Raw genomic sequence first — 21,660 nt, 5'->3', positions numbered from 1 at the left:
TCATTGAAAGACTGTGCTAGCTGAATAACAGTCGCTGATTGGTTGCTTTTGGCAACTGCTCTACTTTATATCTCTCCAAGGCTTGATGCACCTCACTGCTGCTAACGCTGCCTAAGTCAGATAAATCACATTTGTGGAGACGTCGTTACACAGCGCAGCTCATGCAATCATTATGATCCGTGAGGTGGAAAAGTGCCGGAATTATTCATCTGAGATAAAAACTCCTATGATAATTACGCATGGGGGACATCTAATGCCTGAAACGCGTCAGTGTGACACAAGATACAGCAGAGAACATATTGCGGCATCAGAATTTTGCCGGTAAATTAGAATTCGCCCAGTGTGGCTCAACCACACAAAAATCATATATATCCAAGGAAGGTCATCGTTACGAAAAAGTCAGGTATGTCGCTGCGTGCTAAAGGGGTTTCAAATTTGGGATCCACCTGTTTCTTGGAGCTTGAGTTTGTGGAACTACAACCACCAGCATGTCCAAGGTTGCTACAGATCACAAAAAGTACTGGGAGAGGGATCCGTTAGTGGCCCCTGCCCCTGGATCTGATTATTGATACATACAGGCGGTGCTTAATTTCACGTTATCGCTGATCAAAAACCTGATAATTAATAATTGGGCCCCTTATTGAGCCCTATGGCCCAATTTATTATGGGGCTTTTTCTGTATTTGCCAAATTAAACAATGGGTTATTGCTGGTAAAACTGTGGGAGGTAACTCTACAGATGATGTTAACTTTCCAGCAGAAGGTTATGTATTTCGCTGATGGTAAAACTGGCGCTTTGCTCTGTCCACACAGAGCTCTACCTGACAGCGATAATCGTCAAAATATAGGTTGGCACCAGAGAGATCAGTGTATTCGCTGACGTTATCCCTTTCATACACAAATGTACAACTATTCTCTGGTGAAAACAGCCCTTACCCATGGAGGTTAGGCACTTCACTGAATAAATAGATCCCTTAATCTACACTGGAGGCTTTAAGGGACTTGGGCCCTCATTCAGAGCCGTACGCTCTGAGCAGAGCGCACGCTCTGAATGAGGGCCGCCCTCCATAATTCTGGAGCGTCCTCCTGGACGCTCGTATAGCTGTGGGTCACCACCCACAGCCTATACGAGCATGCAGTTTGATGGCCGCGATGGTCGTGACCATCGCGACCATCGAAACTGCGAGCCGGAGCCTGCGGTTGAGGTTTTCAACCGCAAGGCCCGGAGTGATTTGGCTCTATCAGAGCCAAAATCACTCCTACTGACATCACTAGTGATGTCAGTGGGCCGGCTTCTGACGGTAGGCGTTCCCTTGGGAACGCCCCGTCAGGGAGGCACGCCCACCAAAGGGGACGTGCTGTCAATCAACATCGACAGCACGCCCCCTTTGATTAGACACAACGAGCAAAGGACTTTCCTTCGCTCGTCGAGTCTGGCGCATGCGCACGACGGAGCTCCCTCCGTCGTGCGCATGCTCAGTGCAGAACATCGACCCACTTGCGAGCGGACAGCCGCTCGCGAGTGGGTCTGAATCAGGCCCTTGTTCTCCCCAGATGATATAATAGACCATAAATAACCCACTACAGGGACAAGGGAGAGAAATATTTCTGGTATTTTGTTACGGAGGACTTGAATAGAGTTGCACTGGCCTCATCAGGACATTTCCAGCTTGTACCGCTAGTGTTCTGTGATTGTTTATATTCCGAGGTTATAGGCGCTCACACAGGAGCTGGGTCAGAGTTGGGAGGAAGAAAAAGTAAATACAGTAACTTTGCACCTGGAACAAACCACGCTGCACTGCAAGGGATGAAAATACATGTATTGTTTTTACGGTATGCAGTTGGGAAGCCGGCGGACCTAATCCCGACAGTCGGCTTCCCGACTGCTTAATTCCTGGCGAGGGTTAAATGACAGGCATCTAAATCTAGACGCCTGTCATTTTACTGATGCCCGGCATCCCGATCGAAGTAATGCCGGGACAGCCGCGCGGGGGGAGGGTTAGGTTTAGGGCTCCCGGGGGAGACTTAGGGTTAGGCACCCCCCAGGAGGTTAGGGTTAGACTAGGGGGAGGGAGGGTTAGGGTTAGGCACCCCTGGGGGGATTTAGGGTTAGGCACCCCCCCGGGGGACTTAGGTTTAGGCGGCGGGGAAGGTGGGGTTAGGTTTAGGCACTTAGAGGGGGGATTAGGGTTAGTCACTGGGGGGAAGGTTAGGGTTAGGTAGCCCTAAGGAGGGCTAGGGTTAGGGTGGGGGAATAGGTTAGTGAATAATTACCTGGGGACGATCAGGATTTTCATCCTGTTCGGGCAGCCACTGTCGGGATTTGAACTGCCGGCCAGGGGTCCGGCGGTAAATCATACCGATTCAGTTTTTGCATGCAGGGTAAATACTGGCTGCTTCTGCAAGTAGCCCACAGGATACGGCCAGAATGCACTGGGGTTATGGAGGGGTGTGGTAGGTATTACCGCCGGCTGCAGCCCGGCAAGTGTGAAGATCCCGATCGTCCCTAAAGTAAGTGTCGCTAACCTAATTCTATCCCCTAACCCTAACCCTCCCTTAGGGGTGCCTAACTCTAACCTTCCCCGCCAGTACCTAACCCTAATCCCCCCTCTAAGTGCCTAAACCTAACCCCCTTTCCCCGCTGCCTAAACCTAAGTCCCCCGTGGGGGTGCCTAACCCTAAATCCCCCCTGTGGGTGCCTAATGCTAACCCTCCCTTCCCCTAGCCTAAACCTAACCCTCCCGGGGGTGTGCCTAACCCCAACCTCCCCCCGGGGGTGCCTAACCCTGACCCACCCTTCCCCTAGCCTAAACCTAACTCCCGGGGGATGCCTAACCTTAAGTCCCCCCGGGAGCCCTAAACCTAATCGTGGCTGACCGCGCCCGGCACTCTGCTTACTTTCATTCGGTATGCCGGGCGTCAGTCTTCCAGCGTATGGTTAATTACAGTTTTCGACGCCTGTCATTAGTACCACGCCGGGATTAGAGAGTCTGGAAGCCGGCGGTAAGCATTTAGACCATCGACTTCCAGACTACATCCCTTATGGGGAGTGTTAGGGTTTGGATAAGGGGTTAGGCACTAAGTGGAGGGTAAGGTTTAGGCACCAGGTAGGGAGGGATAGGTTTAGGCACTAGGGGGGGAGGTTAGGTTTAGGCACTGGGTAGGGAGGGTTAGGTTTAGGCACTAGGGGGGGAGGTTAGGTTTGGGTACTGGGTAGGGAGGGTTAGGTTTAGGCACTAGGGGGAGGTTAGGTTTAGGCACCGGGTAGGGAGGGTTAGGTTTAGGCACTAGGGGGGAGGTTAGGTTTGGGTACCGGTTAGGAAGGGTTAGGTTTAGGCACTAGGGGGGAGGTTAGGTTTAGGCTTCGGGTAGGGAGGGTTAGGTTTAGGCACTAGGGGGGGAGGTTAGGTTTGGGTACCGGGTAGGGAGGGTTAGGTTTAGGCACTAGGGGGAGGTTAGGTTTAGGCACCGGGTAGGGAGGGTTAGGTTTAGGCACTAGGGGGAGGTTAGGTTTAGGCACCGGGTAGGGAGGGTTAGGTTTAGGCACTAGGGGGGGAGGTTAGGTTTGGGTACCGGGTAGGGAGGGTTAAGTTTAGGCACTAGGGGAAGGTTAGGTTTAGGCACCGGGTAGGGAGGGTTAGGTTTAGGCACTAGGGGGGAGGTTAGGTTTGGGTACCGGGTAGGAAGGGTTAGGTTAGGCTTACTTACCTGGGGGCATCGGTATTCTAACCTGGTCGGGATGCGGGCGTCGGGATTCTGACCTCCGGGAACCCAAACGCACTTATCTCTCTTCACGGACACAAATGGTGGACGGATGTCTTTCCGTGAAATAAGGCGTTTTGGAGCGTACACAGGGCATGGGCAAAGCGCACGTTACCACCCTGACTTGTGGGAGTGTCATGGGCGTGTATCAAAAGCTCTGTGCTATTCTGCATCGTGCGCATGGGGCAGGGGCGCCTGTGTCTGAAGGATCTCTTGCCCCTAGCATGGTTCTAGGGCAAGTGCTGATACTGATGATGATGATGGTGGGTCGGCCGACGTGAAATCAATGACCGGCACGGGTTTCCGCTTGCAGACGCACAGGAACCACCATATTAGTTTAACGGAAACTCGCATTAGCGTAATGAAGTGAATCAGGCTTCCGCGGCTGCTGCAGCCATATTGTGCGCGACACAGCCCCACGCATACACATTGATACATTTTTCATTGCGGCTGCACATCCTAATCTTAAACATAATAACAGGTGCTACCATGCTGAAACTTGTAGTTCTACAGCAGAAAAAAGGGAGATGCAGGTGCACTATGAATTCTAATGATCAAAATAATATGAGATATGGTAAGAACTTACCCTTGTTATCTCTATTTCTACGAAGTCCATAGGGTTCCACAGGATACCTTGGGGTATAGGTGTGACGTCAGTCGCAGGGCACCAAAGAGTTAAGCTTTCAGCCTCCCAGGATGCACTAGGTCCCCCTCCTATACCCCGCCCCCGAGCCAAGGCACCTCAGTTAGTTACCAAGCCATAGGCCGGAGGAGGAGAAGGAAGAGAGAGAACAAAGATCTGGACACATACAAGAATCACATTCTCACCAGAGGGAGACGGAAAACCGGTGACCAGAGCAAAGCCCATCTGCAGCACAGGTGCGACAGGGCGGGAGTCCTGTGGAACCCTATGGACTTCGTAGAAATAGAGATAACAAGGGTAAGTTCTTACCATATCTCATATTTTCTACTTCAGGGTCCATAGGGTATCCACAGGATACCTTGGGGATGTCCCAAAGCAGTATCCTTTAAGGGTGGGGACGCTCCTGTGCAGAAAGGAGAATCCGCCGCCCGAAGGAAGCATCCTGAGAGGCGAAGGTGTCAAACCTGTAATACCTCACGAAGGTATGGACAGAAGACCACGTAGCAGCCTTGCAGATCTGAACTGCCGAGGCACCACGTCGAGCTGCCCACGAAGGACCCACAGACCTAGTGGAATGAGCCTTCAGAGAAGGAGGGACCGGTAGGCCTTCATGAAGATAAGCTTCAGAAATAGCCATACGGATCCAGGCTGCCAAAGTTTGCTTTGAAGCAGGCCAACCCTTTTTACGGAAGCCAAAGAGGACAAACAAAGCGTCCGACTTCCTAAACGAAGAAGTGCGGTCAACATAAGTCCTTAAGGCCCGCACAACATCCAAATAGGCCTCACCCACGGAAAGACCCGGTGAGTTAAAGGCCGGAACAACTATTTCCTCGTTAATATGAAACTGGGAAACAACTTTGGGAAGAAACTCGGGCCGAGTGCGGAGCACTGCCCTGTTCCCATAAAAAACCAAGAAAGGGGGTCTACAAGAAAGAGCCCCTAACTCAGAAACACGTCTGGCCGAAGCAATGGCCAGAAGGAAAACAGTCTTAGCTGTTAGCCATTTAAGATCCACTGAGCCCAGTGGTTCAAACGGCGGTCCTTGGAGAGCCCTCAGGACCACAGCCAAATCCCAAGGCGCCACAGGTGGAACAAAGGGCGGCTGAATGCGGAGAACACCCTGCATAAAGGTGCGCACATCCCGGATTGTAGCAATCCTACGGTGAAACCAGACAGATAGGGCCGAAACCTGTACCTTCAAAGAAGCAAGGCGAAGCCCATGATCTAGTCCCGCTTGCAGGAAGGCGAGAATCCGAGACAGACGAAACTCCCGCGGTGCATAACCTCTCGGTCGACACCACTGGAAGAACGTATGCCACACGCGATGGTATATCCTCGCGGAAGACGGTTTCCGAGCTCGTAACATGGTCCGCACCACAGAGCTGGAAAACCCCCTGGACCTCAGCATGGCCGTCTCAACAGCCACGCCGTCAAAGACAGCCGAGTCAGGTCCGGGTGAAGGCAAGGACCCTGAGACAGAAGGTCCGGTCGTAGCGGCAACCGCAGAGGAATGTCCACGGACAGACCCTGAAGGTCTGAGAACCAGTGCCGTCTGGGCCACGCGGGAGCTATCAACAGGAGCGTCCCTCCTTCCTGTTTGAATTTCCGGATTACCCGTGGAAGAAGGGAGACCGGAGGGAACAGGTATGCGAACCGGAACGTCCACCGGACGGACAGAGCATCCACCAGAGACGCCCCTTCGTCTCTTGTGCGAGACCCGTACACCGGCAACTTGTTGTTGTGCCGGGACGCCATGAGGTCGATTTGTGGAAGACCCCACCTGTCCACCAGTAGTTGAAAAACGTCCGGGTGCAGGGACCATTCCCCCGGATGAACGTCCTGGCGACTTAGAAAGTCCGCCTCCCAATTGAGCACTCCCGGGATGAAGACCGCTGATATGGCCGGAAGATTGCGCTCCGCCCAAACCAGGATCCGAGAGACCTCTACGAGAGCCGCCCGACTGCGAGTTCCTCCTTGCCTGTTTATGTAGGCCACGGTGGTAGCGTTGTCCGACTGGACCTGCACCGGGCGACCCTGGAGAAACCGCTGTGCCTGCTGGAGAGCATTGAAGACCGCACGGAGTTCCAAGATATTTATTGGAAGCTCCGCTTCTGTCGGCGTCCACCTGCCCTGGAACAAGTGTGGACCCGAAACTGCTCCCCAGCCCCGAAGACTGGCGTCCGTTGTCAACAGGACCCAATTTGGAACCCAGAACGGACATCCCTTGTTGAGGTGGGTCGTCTGTAACCACCACGTAAGGGACAGGCGAACCTCCTGGGTGAGCACAATCGTCTGGGACTTCAGAGACTGAGTCAGCCCGTTCCACTTGGACAGGATCAGGTGCTGCAGAGGTCTGGAGTGAAACTGGGCGTATTCCACCATGTCGAACACCGACACCATGGAGCCCAGTAACCTCATCGCCGAGTGTAAGGACACCCGGTGGCTGTGCAGACAACTGCGCACCCTTGACTGTAAAGCAGAGATCTTGTCCTCCGTCACGAAGATCCTTTGCTGTCCCGAGTTCAATAAGGCTCCAAGATGCAGAATCCTCCGAGACGGGATTAGAGTGGACTTCTGCCAGTTGATTAGCCAGCCGTGCCGTTGCAGCAGTGCAATGGTCAGGTCCAAGTGGCGTAACAGGAGCTCTGGAGATCCTGCCACCAATAACAGGTCGTCCAAATACGGCAACATGCGGACTCCCTGCAGCCGCAGAGAAGCCGCCATGACCGCCATCACCTTGGTGAAAACACGTGGTGCTGTTGCCAGGCCAAAAGGTAACGCCCGAAACTGGAAGTGGTCGCTGCTGATTGCAAACCTGAGGAACTGTTGATGGCGCCAAAGAATAGGGACATGCAGGTAAGCGTCCTGTATGTCCAATGACACCAAGTAGTCCCCAGGTTCCAGCGCCAGAATGATGGACCGTAGGGTCTCCATCCGAAACTTCGGGACCCGCAAAGACTTGTTGAGTGCTTTGAGGTTGAGAATCGGACGATATGACCCATTGGGTTTCTGTACCAAAAATAGATTTGAATAGAAACCCTGGCCCCTCTGGGAGAATGGAACCGCCACTATAACTCCAGCCTGGAGCATAGTGTGCAATACCTTCCGCAGCTCCGTAGCCTTGTTCCGGTCTGATGGGAGACCCGTGGTGAAGAAGCGAGCCGGGGGTCTGTGCCTGAAGGAGAGGGCGTATCCGTGGGAAACCACCTCCAGAACCCAAGTGTCTGTCGTAGTGGTCGACCAACACTGGGCGAACTGTAGCAGGTGGCCTCCCACCCTGGGATCCCCCAAAGGGAGGCCCGGACCGTCAGGCCGCAGGCTTGTCATCTGGCTTGGGGGCCGGACGTCTGGTACTCCATGCCTGCTTCCGGGGCTTGACCGATTTCTTAGGGCCAGCCTGTCGAGGAAACGACTGTGGTTTGGGCCTGCCCTGGGCCCTAGATGACCGAAAGGATGATGGTCCCGAACCAGAAGGAGCAGCGGCCGATGGGAGACAGGCAGATTTGGCTGCCGCCAGCGTGGCCACAATCTTATCCAGATCCGGACCGAAGAGAACTTCTCCGGTAAACGGCAACGCTTCCAGACCTTTCTTGGAATCTGCGTCCGCCTTCCAGGATCGCAGCCACAAGGTGCGACGAGCAGCTACCGCTGCTGAAGAAATTCTAGACACCAGAGTACTAATGTCTAGAGCCGCCTCGTTGATGTAGGTGGCCGAATCACGGAGATTGCCAATCAACTCCGCCTGATCGGCCGGACAGTCGGATTCAAAAGAAGCCTCTAATGAATCCGCCCAGCGCTCCATCGCTCTGGCAACCCAGCAAATGGCCATAGCCGGCCGTGCTGCCCCCCCTGCAAGGGAATAAGCGGACTTCAGGCAGATTTCTACCTTGCGGTCCGTAGCATCCTTAAGGGAGGACATGGATGGCATCGGCAATGTGGCACTACGGACAAGACGGGTCACGTGAGAATCCACCTGTGGAGGGGATTCCCACTTCACAAAATAATTATCCGCGAACGGATAAGCCACCGCCAGGCGTCTCTGCGGCTGGTATCTTTTGCCAGGTTGTTTCCACGCCTCCTCTAAATGGTCCACCAACTGACCCGAAAGAGGAAAGACTGTGGCATCGCCCTTCACATCTTTGAAAAAGGCATACTTAGATTTAGCCGCTGGGGGAACTTCGTCCTCAATCACCAAGGCTGTGCGGACCACCCGAATAAGTCCAGGAATATATACTTTGGACTTAGCATCAGCGTCCTTAGTATGGAGAGGTTCCTGATCGTAAGGATCTAGAATCTCCCCATCATCAGACGTCCCTTCGTCATCCTCATAAGGAGCGGACAGAGACGCCACCGGCCTTTTATGAGACCGCATCACAGACTCCCCTTGCAACACATCCGACAAGTGCTGTACAGAACTCGTCAGGGAGTTAACCCACGCTGGCTCCTGAGAACCCGGGAGCGGGGAAATAGGGAGACTGTGGGGTACCACCAATTGTCGTGGGAACCCCTGCATGGGTGACGACACCACAGACTGCTGGGACAAACCCATCGGAGTAAACGCGGGCTGCGGAGCTAACTGGCCCACTAAAGCTGTTAACGCCTGAGCGAAACAAGCCCAGGGCGGCTCCTGTACCGGTGCTGTAACCGTAATAGGCCGCGCCATGGACAAACACTGCCGGCAAAGGCCCTCCGCGCTACCCTCCCCCTCCGCTAACGGTACTTTGCACGTGGTACACTGTAGCCGGAGGGGAAAATCACTTTCAGACATGATGGCACCACGTATGTGACCTCTCTCACCAATTAACTATTAAATAGGCGAGAGACCACCCTGCAGCACCGCACCGCAAGGGCTTTAGCAGAAAGAACAGGGACAGTAATAAAGCTGACAGTTTAGAGAAGAAAAGATTACAGGCAGCAGCGCTAGCACAGTCACATACAATGCAGAAAAATAACAATTCCTGCACTAACAGCGCTGATCACTCAACTACACAGACACAGGGCCTGGTAGGACACAGCGCTGCATACACAGACCTGACCACAGTGGAGGAGAGGTATGCGGGGGGACCCAGACCACGATGCTTCCTTCCAGCGCTTCCAGCAGCGTTCACCATGCGTTCTGGAGAAGATGGCCGCCGAGGAGCAGAGAGGAGGCTGGCCTGGGGGAGGAGCGCTGCCACAGGACCAGTCGGCAGCATGCAGAGAGGGCTGTGTGCAGCGGGGGAGGCTCCGGCTGTGAGACAGGGAAGGCGCGCTCCCCTGGCATGCATTTAACCCCTGGGACGCCGCAGCGCTACCGCTCTGCTGCGGTCCGCTGTCCCAGGGGGTAGTGGAAGCGCAGGTTGGTCGCCTGGCTCCACGCTGCAGCCAGTCCCCAGGGAGCCCCCTGCCTGGGGACTTAGGACCATGTGATCAGCGGGGACCCACCGCGGGACCCCGCTGCTTACCTCTGTCCCCCTTGAATCCGGCCATGGTCCGGAGCATCTGGGGTCACCGCTAGCTGTGACCCCAGACGCCCACCAGCATCCCCGGATCAGTACCGGCGTTCTGGTACCGGCGGGGTGTAGGGAAGACAGCATGGACGTCAGGACTGACTGTCCATGCTGTTCATCCAGTTGTGCAGCCACAGCTGCATGAAGAATAAGCTTCAGGGGCTCTTCTAGCCCCCACTCCAACAGGTGCACCCGACTCCGGCCGGGCACCAAACTAAACTGAGGTGCCTTGGCTCGGGGGCGGGGTATAGGAGGGGGACCTAGTGCATCCTGGGAGGCTGAAAGCTTAACTCTTTGGTGCCCTGCGACTGACGTCACACCTATACCCCAAGGTATCCTGTGGATACCCTATGGACCCTGAAGTAGAAATTTATAATAAACTCCAACAATTAACAAGTAAGGATTCTTAGTACATGTTTAGCCAAAGATGTTTGCCCACCCACCACGTCACAGAGAACTTTATAAGATGGGTCCCTAACATCCCTAATACTGACACATTAAATAATTTATCTAGGACTTACCATTACATGTGTGTACTGCAATGCAAAGGACCCACGCCAATTAAAATTACCTGGGGCAGGCAGGAGGAGTTCTAGTCCAGGAGACGAGTCTCACCTTCAAATGTACCTTAAATACACACACACTGAGGAATAAAAGTAGGGGCTGGGCTGCACATCCGAATCTTAAACATAATAATAAGTGCTACCATGCTGAGACCAATAGTCCTACAGCAGAAAAAAAATGGGGAGATGCAGGTTATCGCTACGTGTGAGATTCGCTACATACAATCGATCATCTACAGTACAGTAAGTTTGCTCATAGAATGTTCATTGTCCTGAACTGCAAACAATAGAACAACAGCAGGTACTGTAGAACGATGGTGACCGAGCAATCTCTCTGTGTGCTGCGCAATACGTCTCTATGTTTATCAGGTTGGGTCAGTCTGTGTGCTTGCAAATCGCTCAATGAAGAGATGGGTTGTGCAAAGGCGCCGCGCATGCGCGGTAGGACTCTCGGGTCATAAAACCGGACGTCTTCTCTCTTATCTGTCCTGGCAGGTAAGTGTACCTGCATACCGACCATCACAGATGCCGATATGTAGCAGATATAGGGTGGGATGTATTGCAATTGTCATGCGAAACGTGTTACATCCCGCCCTCTGAGACCTGCACCCAGCGGGTATAGAATTTTAGACTGTAGCTGCTTCACTGTTTATAGCACCCAAGAAAGAGGTGTCTAGCTACTGGTGGTCAACCCCCTGCCCGGACCTGGTTTGTACCACATCGGCAAGGAGAAGGCCAGAAAACATTCATTTAGGGCAGGGGTGGGGAACCTTTTTTCTGCCGAGGGGCCATTTTGATATATATAACATTATTCGCGGGCCTGGTGCAGGCCATGTCCCCTCCATGTGATGTCACACAGGGGCAGGGCCACAATCGCCGGTGATTACAGCTATGCCCGGATCATCCTCAGGATGCTCCAGGGTGCTGTAAGGGCAGCGGTGCGACCCTCTGAAGCATACTAAGGATGCTCCAGGTGGCACTGCTGCATAGATTTTGGCTCCAGGGTGTTATTTTAGGCACCCTGCTAGCCAGATGAGGCTAGCAGAAAAAAGTTCAGAGGGCCAGACCAAATGATTCCCCATCCCCGATTTAGGGCCTAAAGCTCCTTTTATTGTGATCTCACAGTACCGAACAATGCAAAGTTCAATCTATAGGTGGTAACAACACCCACGTGAGATCTGGTTATATTGAGTCAGCCACCCGCCTCTGTCACCCGTGGTAAGCTCATTCCTTTACGGATCATGTTCAGCCAAAATAGATTGAAATAGGATTTGTTGTGCTGCAAACCGGTTCCTCAGCATTCTTCAATTTCCTTTCTATGTTGCCGGCGATGAGCCTCACCCATTATATCATGTGTCCTAAGGTTTCCTAGTTCGTGTTCCAACCCCCCCAGTCTCACAAATGCCAAATATACTCTTATTATACACAACCTGTGAACACCTCATGCTGCGTTCTTCTGCCAGCTGCTGTCTGAGTGCACTCTCCAGCCTGTATTAAAGGACAATTGGTGTAATACACTGAAGGAATATCAGAGGAGACCACGCACCTCATCCTGTAGAGGGGCAGGACTCTGGTAGCTGCTTGGCACCGGCCCGTGGACCTGGATCCCAGGGGAACCAACCAGCCCGGCAGCAGAGGTCGGCGGCAAGCCGGGAACTTGATGGATCCTGACCGCTGAGACGGTGGGGCCCAGGGTGGACAGCAGACTTGGCAGGGGGACTGGATCCAAGGGAATCCAGCCCCCTCTGGTCTGTCCAGCAGGAAAGGCCGATCTCGGGGACAGTGGCAGTGGTTCCCTGCTGCCTCTGCCCCATGTGGGTAATGGTGGCAGACCTGCATCCGCCAATCCTCACTCAGTGCTCTACAGATGGTGGGGACATCGGCGAAGAGGACCAAAGTCCTGAGGGAGCACTGTGCGACGTAAAAGAGCACACACTGGCCACTGCTCCTCAGGTGAAGACGGCGGGAAGCCCTGAGGGTGTTGACCCTCAGGTAAACTGCCTGGGGGCTGGCCAGGTGGCGGAGCCTGGTCTGGTACAGCCGAAGACCATGGAGAAGGTTGGACCACCCTAAACCACCAGGAGTAGCACACTAGGCCCATGGGCACTGGCATACACTAGGCCTGGGGCCACGCAGTCAGGCACTAGGCCCGAGGGGACATAAGGGGGCACTAGGCCCCATAGTGGTGCTAAAGGCGTTGGTTAGGAGGGCAATAGGCCTGAGGGCACCAGGGGCAATAGGCCCAAAATAGAAAGGCACTAGGCCCAAGACAGTAAGAGGCATTAGCACCTGGGGCAGAGTGGGTGGGAGGGGGCACCATGCCCTCCATTGGAGACACAGTTGGGAATACTATGTATATATTATATATATGTGCCCAGATGTCTATACCTTGGATTGATTCACTGTGTGCTGTGCTTTTTAGCTAGATACATGTTTTGCTGTACTTTATGTACATACATTGTGGGATAGCGCCGGTTGCCAGGCTGGGGCACAGAGCAGTTAGGGGAAGGAGACCGCTGTACAGGGAGCGCTGTTGTTGTGCCTTGTTGCAGTGCGTGATCAGGACCAGCCGCCCATCAAGGGGACAAGGGTGTCCCAGTGAGTGTAATTTGTGTTGTCTGTGTCCTGTGTTGTACGTCGTCCTCACCCCGTTTCCTTTGGGTGTTTCTGTCCGTGTTGCATCCGTGTGCTTGCACAGGCGTTTAACCAGTCTGAGGCCAAGAGTGCCAATGATGGCCAACCACTGATTCCAATTGATTTCCTCCTGCTTTAGCCATGTGTTCCCCACCGTAGGTCCATCTCCACCGACTTCACCCATCCCGGATCCCAGGACCGTCCACAGGAGAGTGACGAATGCCTAAAGGGGCGACTAGTGGCAGAGCCTCTTTTTCTCAGTTTGCGTCTGTTTGCAACTGTGCAAGTTACTGTAATTGGCCAACGCTATTCTGGCACAAGCAAGCGTAAATGGCGAAGCAGGCAAATCTGCATGGGCACACACGTTTCCACCGGTGTAGTAGGTATTATATCCGGCGGTTCAAATCCCGACAGCGGCAGCCCGGCAAGGGTGAAAATCACGTTCGTCCCTAAGGTAAGTATCCCTAACCTAATCCCCCCCCCTATCCCTAACCCTCCCTTAGGGGTGCCTAACCCTAACCTCCCCCCATGTGCCTAACCCTCTAAGTGCCTAAACCTAACCCCCCCTTCCCCACCACCTAAACCTAAGTCCCTCGGGGGGGTGCCTAACCCTAACCTCCCCCCGGGGGTGCCTAACCCTCCCTTCCCTTAGACTAACCCTAACCTCCCGGGGGGTGCCTAACCCTAAATCCCCCCCGGAAGCCCTAAACTAACCTTCCCCCCCCCCCCTCGACTGTCCGCGCCCCGCATCACTTCGATCGGGATGCCGGGCTTCGGTCTTCCAACATCTGGTTAATGACAGGCGTCTAGATTTAGACGCCTGTCAGTAGTACCACGCCGGGATTAGAACGTCTGGAAGCCGGCGGTCAGGATTTAGACCATCGGCTTCCAAACTGCATCCCGTCTCCACCCGCTGTTCTAGGCCTGTGCAGAAATAATGACGTAATTCAAGATAGTGAGATAACTACTGTACGGGCTCCTAATAGGATGATTTAGATATCAGCCAATAAAGCGACCCCCTGTACAGATCCTGCACCTCTGTAATTGAGAACAAGTTCTGTATAAAATGTAACTTTGTGCAATCACCCAGATTGCTCCACATCAAAGCTTATAGTATTTCAAGTAACCAGGTTCCAGATCTTGGTAGGAGATAAACACAGAGGAGGTTATTAATCCAGGGCTGGCACCGGGAGACAGCACCTAGAGGTATTGGTTTGTTTTGCAAGCAATCTCTGGTGCCATAAACACATGGCGCACGTGTTTATGTTACTGGAACGGGTCTCCGGCTCCAGGATGTGCCCAGCTAGAATGTCATTATCATTGTGCTACTGTTGTTCTATCACTCAGGCAGAACTTTTACCTTCTACTTCAGTCGCTGTCACAGGTGTAAGGTCTCTAAATCGTCTCAATATGATTTGGAGTCGCAAGTTCAGCCATTTAATCTCAGAGACATGGGGGCCTATGTACTAATAATCGCGGTAGTCAATCTCCTGGAAGACTTTTTAATTTTTTTTACAAAAATGTCCCAGGTTGCAGGGAGAGTAGTAGCAATAACCAATGTAAGTATCTCTATTTTCTGAATGGCTACTTAGTACAACTTCTTATATTCTAGATTCTGTGGGTAAATCTCAGTGGGAGTTGTTAATCTGTATGTATTCTTAATTTCAATATGCTGGACAATTATCTGCGTGTGTTTTTCTGTGACAGGGGTGTTAGTCTTGGTGTGTGCTCTTAATCTGAAGGTATTTGCAACTGCTCAGTACAACTTCTTATGTTCTATATGCTGGGCTAATTTGTTGTGTGCACCCTTAATCTGTACATATGTACAACGGCACAGTACATGAACCTAACATTCTCCATTCTGCTTCACAGTGCAACCTCTCTTCACCCGCATGCCTCAGCTTACTGCTCCCCAGGGCTGGATTAAGGTCTGTGGGGGCCCCTGGGCAACAAACATGTGGGGGCCCCTATTAAATGTGAAGAACTGGGGGTATGCACAAGGGGGACCCCAGTAGTGTCAGGTAGTGCCCCGTATGCAGTGCACCCAGTAGTAGTGCCCCCAGGAGTGTTGCCCCTTATGCAGTGCCCCCAGTAGTAGGGTCCCCAATAGTAATGCCCCCTGTATAAATGCCCTCAGAAGTAATACCCCTGTAGTTGTGCCTCCAGTAGTCATGCCCCCTGTATTAGTGCCCCTAATAGTAATGCTCCCTCTGTACTAGTGCCCCAGTAGTAATGCTCTACCTTCAAGTAGTCCCCAACAGTAATGCCCCCAGAAATGGTGCCCCCAGTAGTAATGCCCCCTGTAGTAATGCCCCTTCCCGAGTAATGCCCCCCCCCCCCAGTAATGCCCCCTGTAGTAATACCCCCCCCGAGCAATGCCCTCAGTGGAAAAGCCGCATGCGCTAAAAAGAAAAAAAAGTCATACTTACCTTAAGCCCCGCTCCCGCTGCCTTCTGGTCCGCCCGGCTGCTCCTCTGCACTATGGGAGACACATGACGTCTCTCCCATAGTGCACTGCATGAGCCGGGGGCCGGAGCTCACTAGTGAGCTTTAGCTCCGGTTCTGGCTGCCGCTACGGGGAGGGAGCCAGGCGCCCGCTGAATACAGTCTCAGCGGGCGCCTGGCTAATGGTGCCTCCCTGCGGCGAAGGGGGTTAGGTGTTCGGAGGAGGCGGAACACATTATGCCATATGCAGTAATACCCTGTATAATACATTATGCTACACGCAGTAATGCCCTGTATAATACATTGTGCCACACACAGTAATTCCCTTTATAATACATTATTCCCAATTCAAATTACGCCACAATGCAGTCCCTTATTCATGTTATGACACACAGTGGTGCCCCTTTTACACAATGCCCAAATGTGCCTCTTATACACAAGGCCCACAGTAGTAGTGCCTCTTATACAATGCCAACAGCAGTGGTGCCCCTTACACAATGGGCCCCTGTAGTGGTTCCCCCCCATGCAGTGTCCACATTAGTAGTGCCCGCAGTGGTAATGCCCCCATTGGTAATGCCCACAGTAGTAATGCCCCCAATGGTAATGTCCCCTATAGTAGTGCCCCCATTGGTAATGCCCCCAATAGTAGTGCCCTTAGTTGTAATGCCCCCATTAGTAGTGCCCCAGTAGTATTGCCCCCTATAGTAGTGCCCACAGTTGTAATCCACCCATTAGTAGTGCCCCCAGTAGCAATGCCCCCTATAGTAGTGCCTCCAGTAGTAATGCCCCCATTAGTAGTGCCCACAGTTGTAATGCCCCCCTATAGTTGTGCCCCCTATAGTAATTCCCCCAGTAATAATGCCCCCAGTGCTGGTGCCCCACTACTGCGTCCGCTGCCGTCCGGTCCGTCCACGGCTCCACAGATCTATGGGAGAGACGTTATGACGTCCCTCCCATAGTGCTCTCTGCGGGAGCCGGAAGCTGGAGCTCAGGAGTGAGCTCCGGCTTTCGGCTGCCGCTGCAGGGAGGAAGCTGGGTGCCCGCTGGTAACAAATTTGTTACCAGCGGCCGCCCGGCAAATGGAGCCTCCCTGCGGCGACTAGTGGGGGGAACCGGTGCTTTTTTTTCTGGGATCTTTTTTTTTTCCTTTCTTCTGGGGACTCAGTGGCGCCCTCTAGGGGCTGCTGCTCCGGGCGACGGCCCTGTTAGCCCGCCCCTAGACCCGCCACTGTTATGTGGTCACATCTGTACCAGTGGACATAGGAGAGCCCTTGGTCGGATGGTGGGAAACGCTGTCCGGGCTGCAGGACCCTGTAGTCAGAGCTGGTAAAACCAATAACCGCTGCGTTACCTGGAGCTCCCCCTGCTGGCTAATCATGCAGAACTGCACTTACGTTATGGTTCTTCATAACACTTCCAGTTTCCAGTTAAGGCCATCAACAAAGTTTGACTTCCAGAATAATACATAAAGAGAGTAAAGGAATCTCCATGACAGCACCTGTGTACAAATGCTAGAGCCCCTGTAGTCAAACCGAATGTTTATTGTACATTGAAGTGTGTAATTTAACTGTATACTAATGCAGCATATACTATACTGTGTATATATTGTATTTATCTATAGCAGTGATGTGTCGGGAGGTAAATGGCTGGGGAAGCATGGCTAATATCTGAGCCAGATTTACAGATATATATATATATATATATATATATATAATATATATATATATGAGGGTTCATGTGGACATTGGGCCTGATTCAGACCCGCTTGCTAAAATGCGTTTGCACGCAGCCAGCCGATTGTTTGCATTCTGCACATGCGTATTCATCGCAATGCTCGTGCATGAACCAGTGCGAGCGATGACAGGAGTAGCCGTTTGTGGGTGGTGACAGGGGCTGGTCACTAGAAACGGGGGAGTGGAGGTGCGAACTTCTTAACGCCATTTCAGAGGCGTGCATAAATAACAGCAGCGTCATAGTACACGTCACTTGGCTGAATTTTACACTAAAGCGCTCGCAGAGCCTGCGGCAGGGAATAGTCAACCGCAAGCGCTGCAATCGCATCCGATGGTACTCGATGTTACCGATGGTTGCATTCACTTCCTGGATATAACGTGCTCAAGTGGGCGTCTTAAGACAGGCTGGTGGGCGTCTGCATACACAATGCGATCGCACACCAAGATAGTGGGCGTGCTAATGCCGTGCCGTGCAGAATTTGCATACGCATCTAGCGTGCAAATGCATCTAGCGAGCGGGTCTGATCCAGGCCCATTATACAAAGATGCACCAGTATATAGTGATGATAATGTGGTGTGCTCTGTCTCACCTCACCGCACGTCACTGATCTACAGTATGTACGTACATAGAGTATGGAAAAAATGACATTTGAGAAATAAACATAGTTGCAATTCAACTATTCTTTTAACATCTCAGATCCTCTCCATTGAAACTGTGTGCTTGCCCCTTTGGTATCTGGAAGAAGTGCATAATGGGGACAAAAAACCCCTATAAATTAACAATTAAAGTTGTTTATCTTTCCTTTATCAGTAGACGGTACTAGCCCAAATTTTTTCGTTTACCGTCTTTAATCTCCATCGGGCCTTCTGTAGTGTAACAGCCCACGCGGTATCAGACAGCGTTATCTGCAGTACATACCTCCAGTCCTACTGGCCGCTATTTCTTTCTTTCTCCTCCCAGCAGCAGTTTCATTCGTTTAACGTCCAGGGGTGTTAAACCTTAAACCTCTAGCTGCTGTGGAACTACACATCCCAGCATGCACTGCCACCTTTTTGATATAACAGCATGCTAAAACTATGGCAGTGCTTGCTGGGATGTGTAGTTACACAGCAGCTTGAGGGCCAAGGTTGAAGAACGCTGGTTTAAACCATTGTTGCTGCAGCTCCACAACAGGAAAGAACTTTTAACACACAGGGATCTTTACTACTAGGGGTCATACATGCCCACCCTCCCGGAAGGCGCAAGTGGCTCACGATTTTTGGGTATCGCCCCCGCACCCCCGGAAGGGTAGGAACTTGGGGCCTGATTCAGACCCACTCGCAAGCGGCTGTCCGCTCGCAAGTGGGTCGATGTTGTGCACTGCGCATGCGCACAACGAGCGAAAGTCCTTCGCTCGTTGTGTCTGATCAAAGGGGGCGTGCTGTCGATGTTGATTGACAGCATGCCCCCTTTGGTGGGCGTGCCGGGGGCGTGCCTCCCTGACGGGGGCGTTCCCAAGGGAACACCTACCGTCAGAAGCCGGCCCACTGATAGAGCCAAAATCACTCCGGGCCTTGCGGTTGAAAAACTCAACCGCAGGCTCCGGCTCGCAGTGGCGATGGTCGCGATGGTCAAGACCATCGCGGCCATCAAACTGCACGCTCGTATAGGCTGTGGGTGGTGACCCACAGCTATACGAGCGTCCAGGAGAACGCTCCATAATTATGGAGGGCGGCCCTCCTTCAGAGCGTGCGCTCTGCTCAGAGCGTACGGCTCTGAATGAGGGCCTTAGTGAAGTGAGCAGAATGGGGAAAATATTACCGGAGAGCAGCGGGTCCATGCGTTGGGGGCGGGGCCTTATGACATGATTCTATAAGAATCGCCTAATTTAGCCCCATCCCCTATTTTAAATATCCGACATTCGCGGTGAATTCCCATGAGGAGGCGGGGTTTAATGATGCCACCCGGCCGACCCCGCCCCTAACTCCGCCCATTTGCTTCCCCCCAGGCTTCTCCCGGGGAGGAGAATTTATAAGTCAGCAAGCATGCTAGGGATATATTTACTAAAGGTCGATTTTAATAATTTTGGTATAGTGGCAGAATTATTTATATATATTAGGAAGGGGGCAACACTGGTATTGCATACTTTGTGGCACTACAAGTGTGCCCTGGCTTCCATGTGCCAGAGACACGTGCACTATATTTTGAGAGTATTACCCTGGTACCCACCAGACAGGGTACCAGGAAGACCCAGGGCTACCAAGTGAACCAGTAGTGTCCAAGTGCAGGTCCCAATAATGTATTTCCGAGGACATGTCATGCAGTTTATGGGTTTGCAGACTGCCCCCACTTCACCTCCGTTTTGTGTTTTCAGCCCCCCAGCCGCAGTGACTAAAATATAACGGCCAGGACAAATATATTGTACAATAACTACTGGTCTGTGCAAATGTCACGTTCTACCTAAAACACAATGCATTTGTAAAGGGTACGGCATTATAGAGAGTCAAATAATACAACCGTGACAGCCTGGAGAAGTCAATAGATTACAGGTTATGTCACACACGCCTCAGTTTTGTCATCAAATGAGAAATACATGCTAAAAATACAGGAAACTGAAAAAACTGGTCAGTCTTGTTCACGTGAGTCTGGTGTCAGAAGCCTCAGTTATCAAATATAGCACAAAGACCTCCAGGAACTTCTCCAAGCCCTGGTCCCAATAACACCTCTCAAGATGAGGATCCACCTAGTTAGTGCTCTGCTGCTGCTGCTCTGCTTGGCCGATCTAGGTAAGACCTTGGTGCAGATGGTAATTAGCTGACCAGACTGTCCTATGTGGTTCTGATATTATATCTACCAAACTCAAGGAGATCCACAGAAAGGCTGATGGAATGGTGCAGAGGTTAGGCAATAAGCATGGAGAGTAATGTGTACAGCTTAGATGGGGGAACACGCAACTTACACATGAAAGATTCAGAATAAAAACATTTTCCAAGTTCAGTTTTTTTAATAAATGACGCAGGTTTAAGTTGGGGGCAGAAGTTCAGGAGTCCTTTTGGAAACAGTCCTTTTACTAGCAGACAACTGGGAGAGATCTCTGGCGATGTCGTTTAGAACATTAGGACACAAAGGGTGTTCAACACAGATTTCACACTGAGAGTATACTATACATAGCGGAATGGGCAGACTAAGGGGCTCATTTATTATCTGGTTTTAGGGGCATATGTATTAAAGCTTGATGTGAGATAAAATTGTGAGATATATATCACCAACCAATCAGCTTCTAACTTACATTTGGCAGGTTGTGTTTAAAGGTGCATACACACACAACGATTTTTTGAACGATTATCGTTTAACGATATCGTTTAACGATAATCGTTTAACGATAATCGTTTGTAAAAATCGTTCACTTTCTGAGTGAAACGATGAACGATTTTCGTTCATGCGCGTTCACGTTTGTAGTTCAGTCAGACTTGTCAACTCAACGATTTTCAGTAAGGGAATATGCAAAAATCATTTGTAGTTCTAAAAAATCGTTCATTACATTTAAATGAACATAGTAAATGAACAACTTTAGTAAACGATTTTAGTTAAGTTTTTCAAGGGAGAAAATCGTTTACTAAAATAGTTCATTAACTAAATCGTTGTGTGTATGCAGCTTATGAAATGATAGTTTGGAGCTGATATATATTTCACAATTTTATCTCACATCAAGCTTTGATATATATTCCCCTTAAGCTGCATACACACACAACGATTTCAAGGGAAAAATTAAAGAAAATCGTTTACTAAAATCGTGCATTTACTAAATGTAATGAACGATTTTTTTGAACTACAAATGATTTTTGCATATTCCCTTACTGAAAATCATTGAGTTGGTCAGTCTGACTGAACTACAAACTACAAACGTGAACGCGCATGAACGATAATTGTTCATCGTTTTAACTCAGAAAGTAACCGTTTTTTTCAATGATTGAACGATAAACGATATCATCGATAATCGTTCAAAAAAATCGTTGTGTGTGTATGCACCTTTAGACCTTATTTAAATGTCTGTCCACCCTACCATAGAGATGTATTATGAGACACTCCCAGGGGTCCAGACAGGAGCCCATCCCTGTGATGGAAAAAGTAAAGTGATCGCATCAGCAATCACTATGGTTTGTGCTGCAGGACCCCCTGTGACTTAGTGCGCCTGAGGTCATGTGAGAATGTCTTTTACTGGAGAGGGATCTTGAGGGCAAGTGGTCTCTATGGGCGGAATTCAATTCTCTCCAGCCCCTATCGCACCCGACGGAGCTATTCTATTCTTGCTCCTGTCGGGCATGATCAGCTGCCAAGCGCTACACTTCAGCTCGCAGCCCCTGGGGGATGAGAGCTGAAATGTGCGATAAGTGACAGGTTTGGGCGCCCAA

General features: G+C 51.5%; 1 protein-coding gene across 1 annotated transcript in view; it reads left to right on the top strand.

The window, feature by feature from the left end:
• Positions 1-19,887: 19,887 nt before the first annotated feature.
• Positions 19,888-21,660, top strand: part of LOC148521390 (prostate stem cell antigen-like) — a 62,806-nt gene continuing 61,033 nt past the window's right edge. Inside the window, exon 1 of the mRNA XM_088475233.1 lies at positions 19,888-20,034. Within this exon, the coding sequence (XP_088331359.1) occupies positions 19,980-20,034 (55 nt within the window). The 5' untranslated portion in view covers positions 19,888-19,979. The remainder of the gene's footprint in view (positions 20,035-21,660) is intronic.

Source organism: Taudactylus pleione, unplaced genomic scaffold (assembly GCF_031769625.1).
Source record: "Taudactylus pleione unplaced genomic scaffold, aTauple2 ptg000168l, whole genome shotgun sequence".
NCBI classification, from domain to species: Eukaryota; Metazoa; Chordata; class Amphibia; order Anura; family Myobatrachidae; genus Taudactylus; species Taudactylus pleione.
This window is presented reverse-complemented; position numbering and strand designations above follow the sequence as displayed.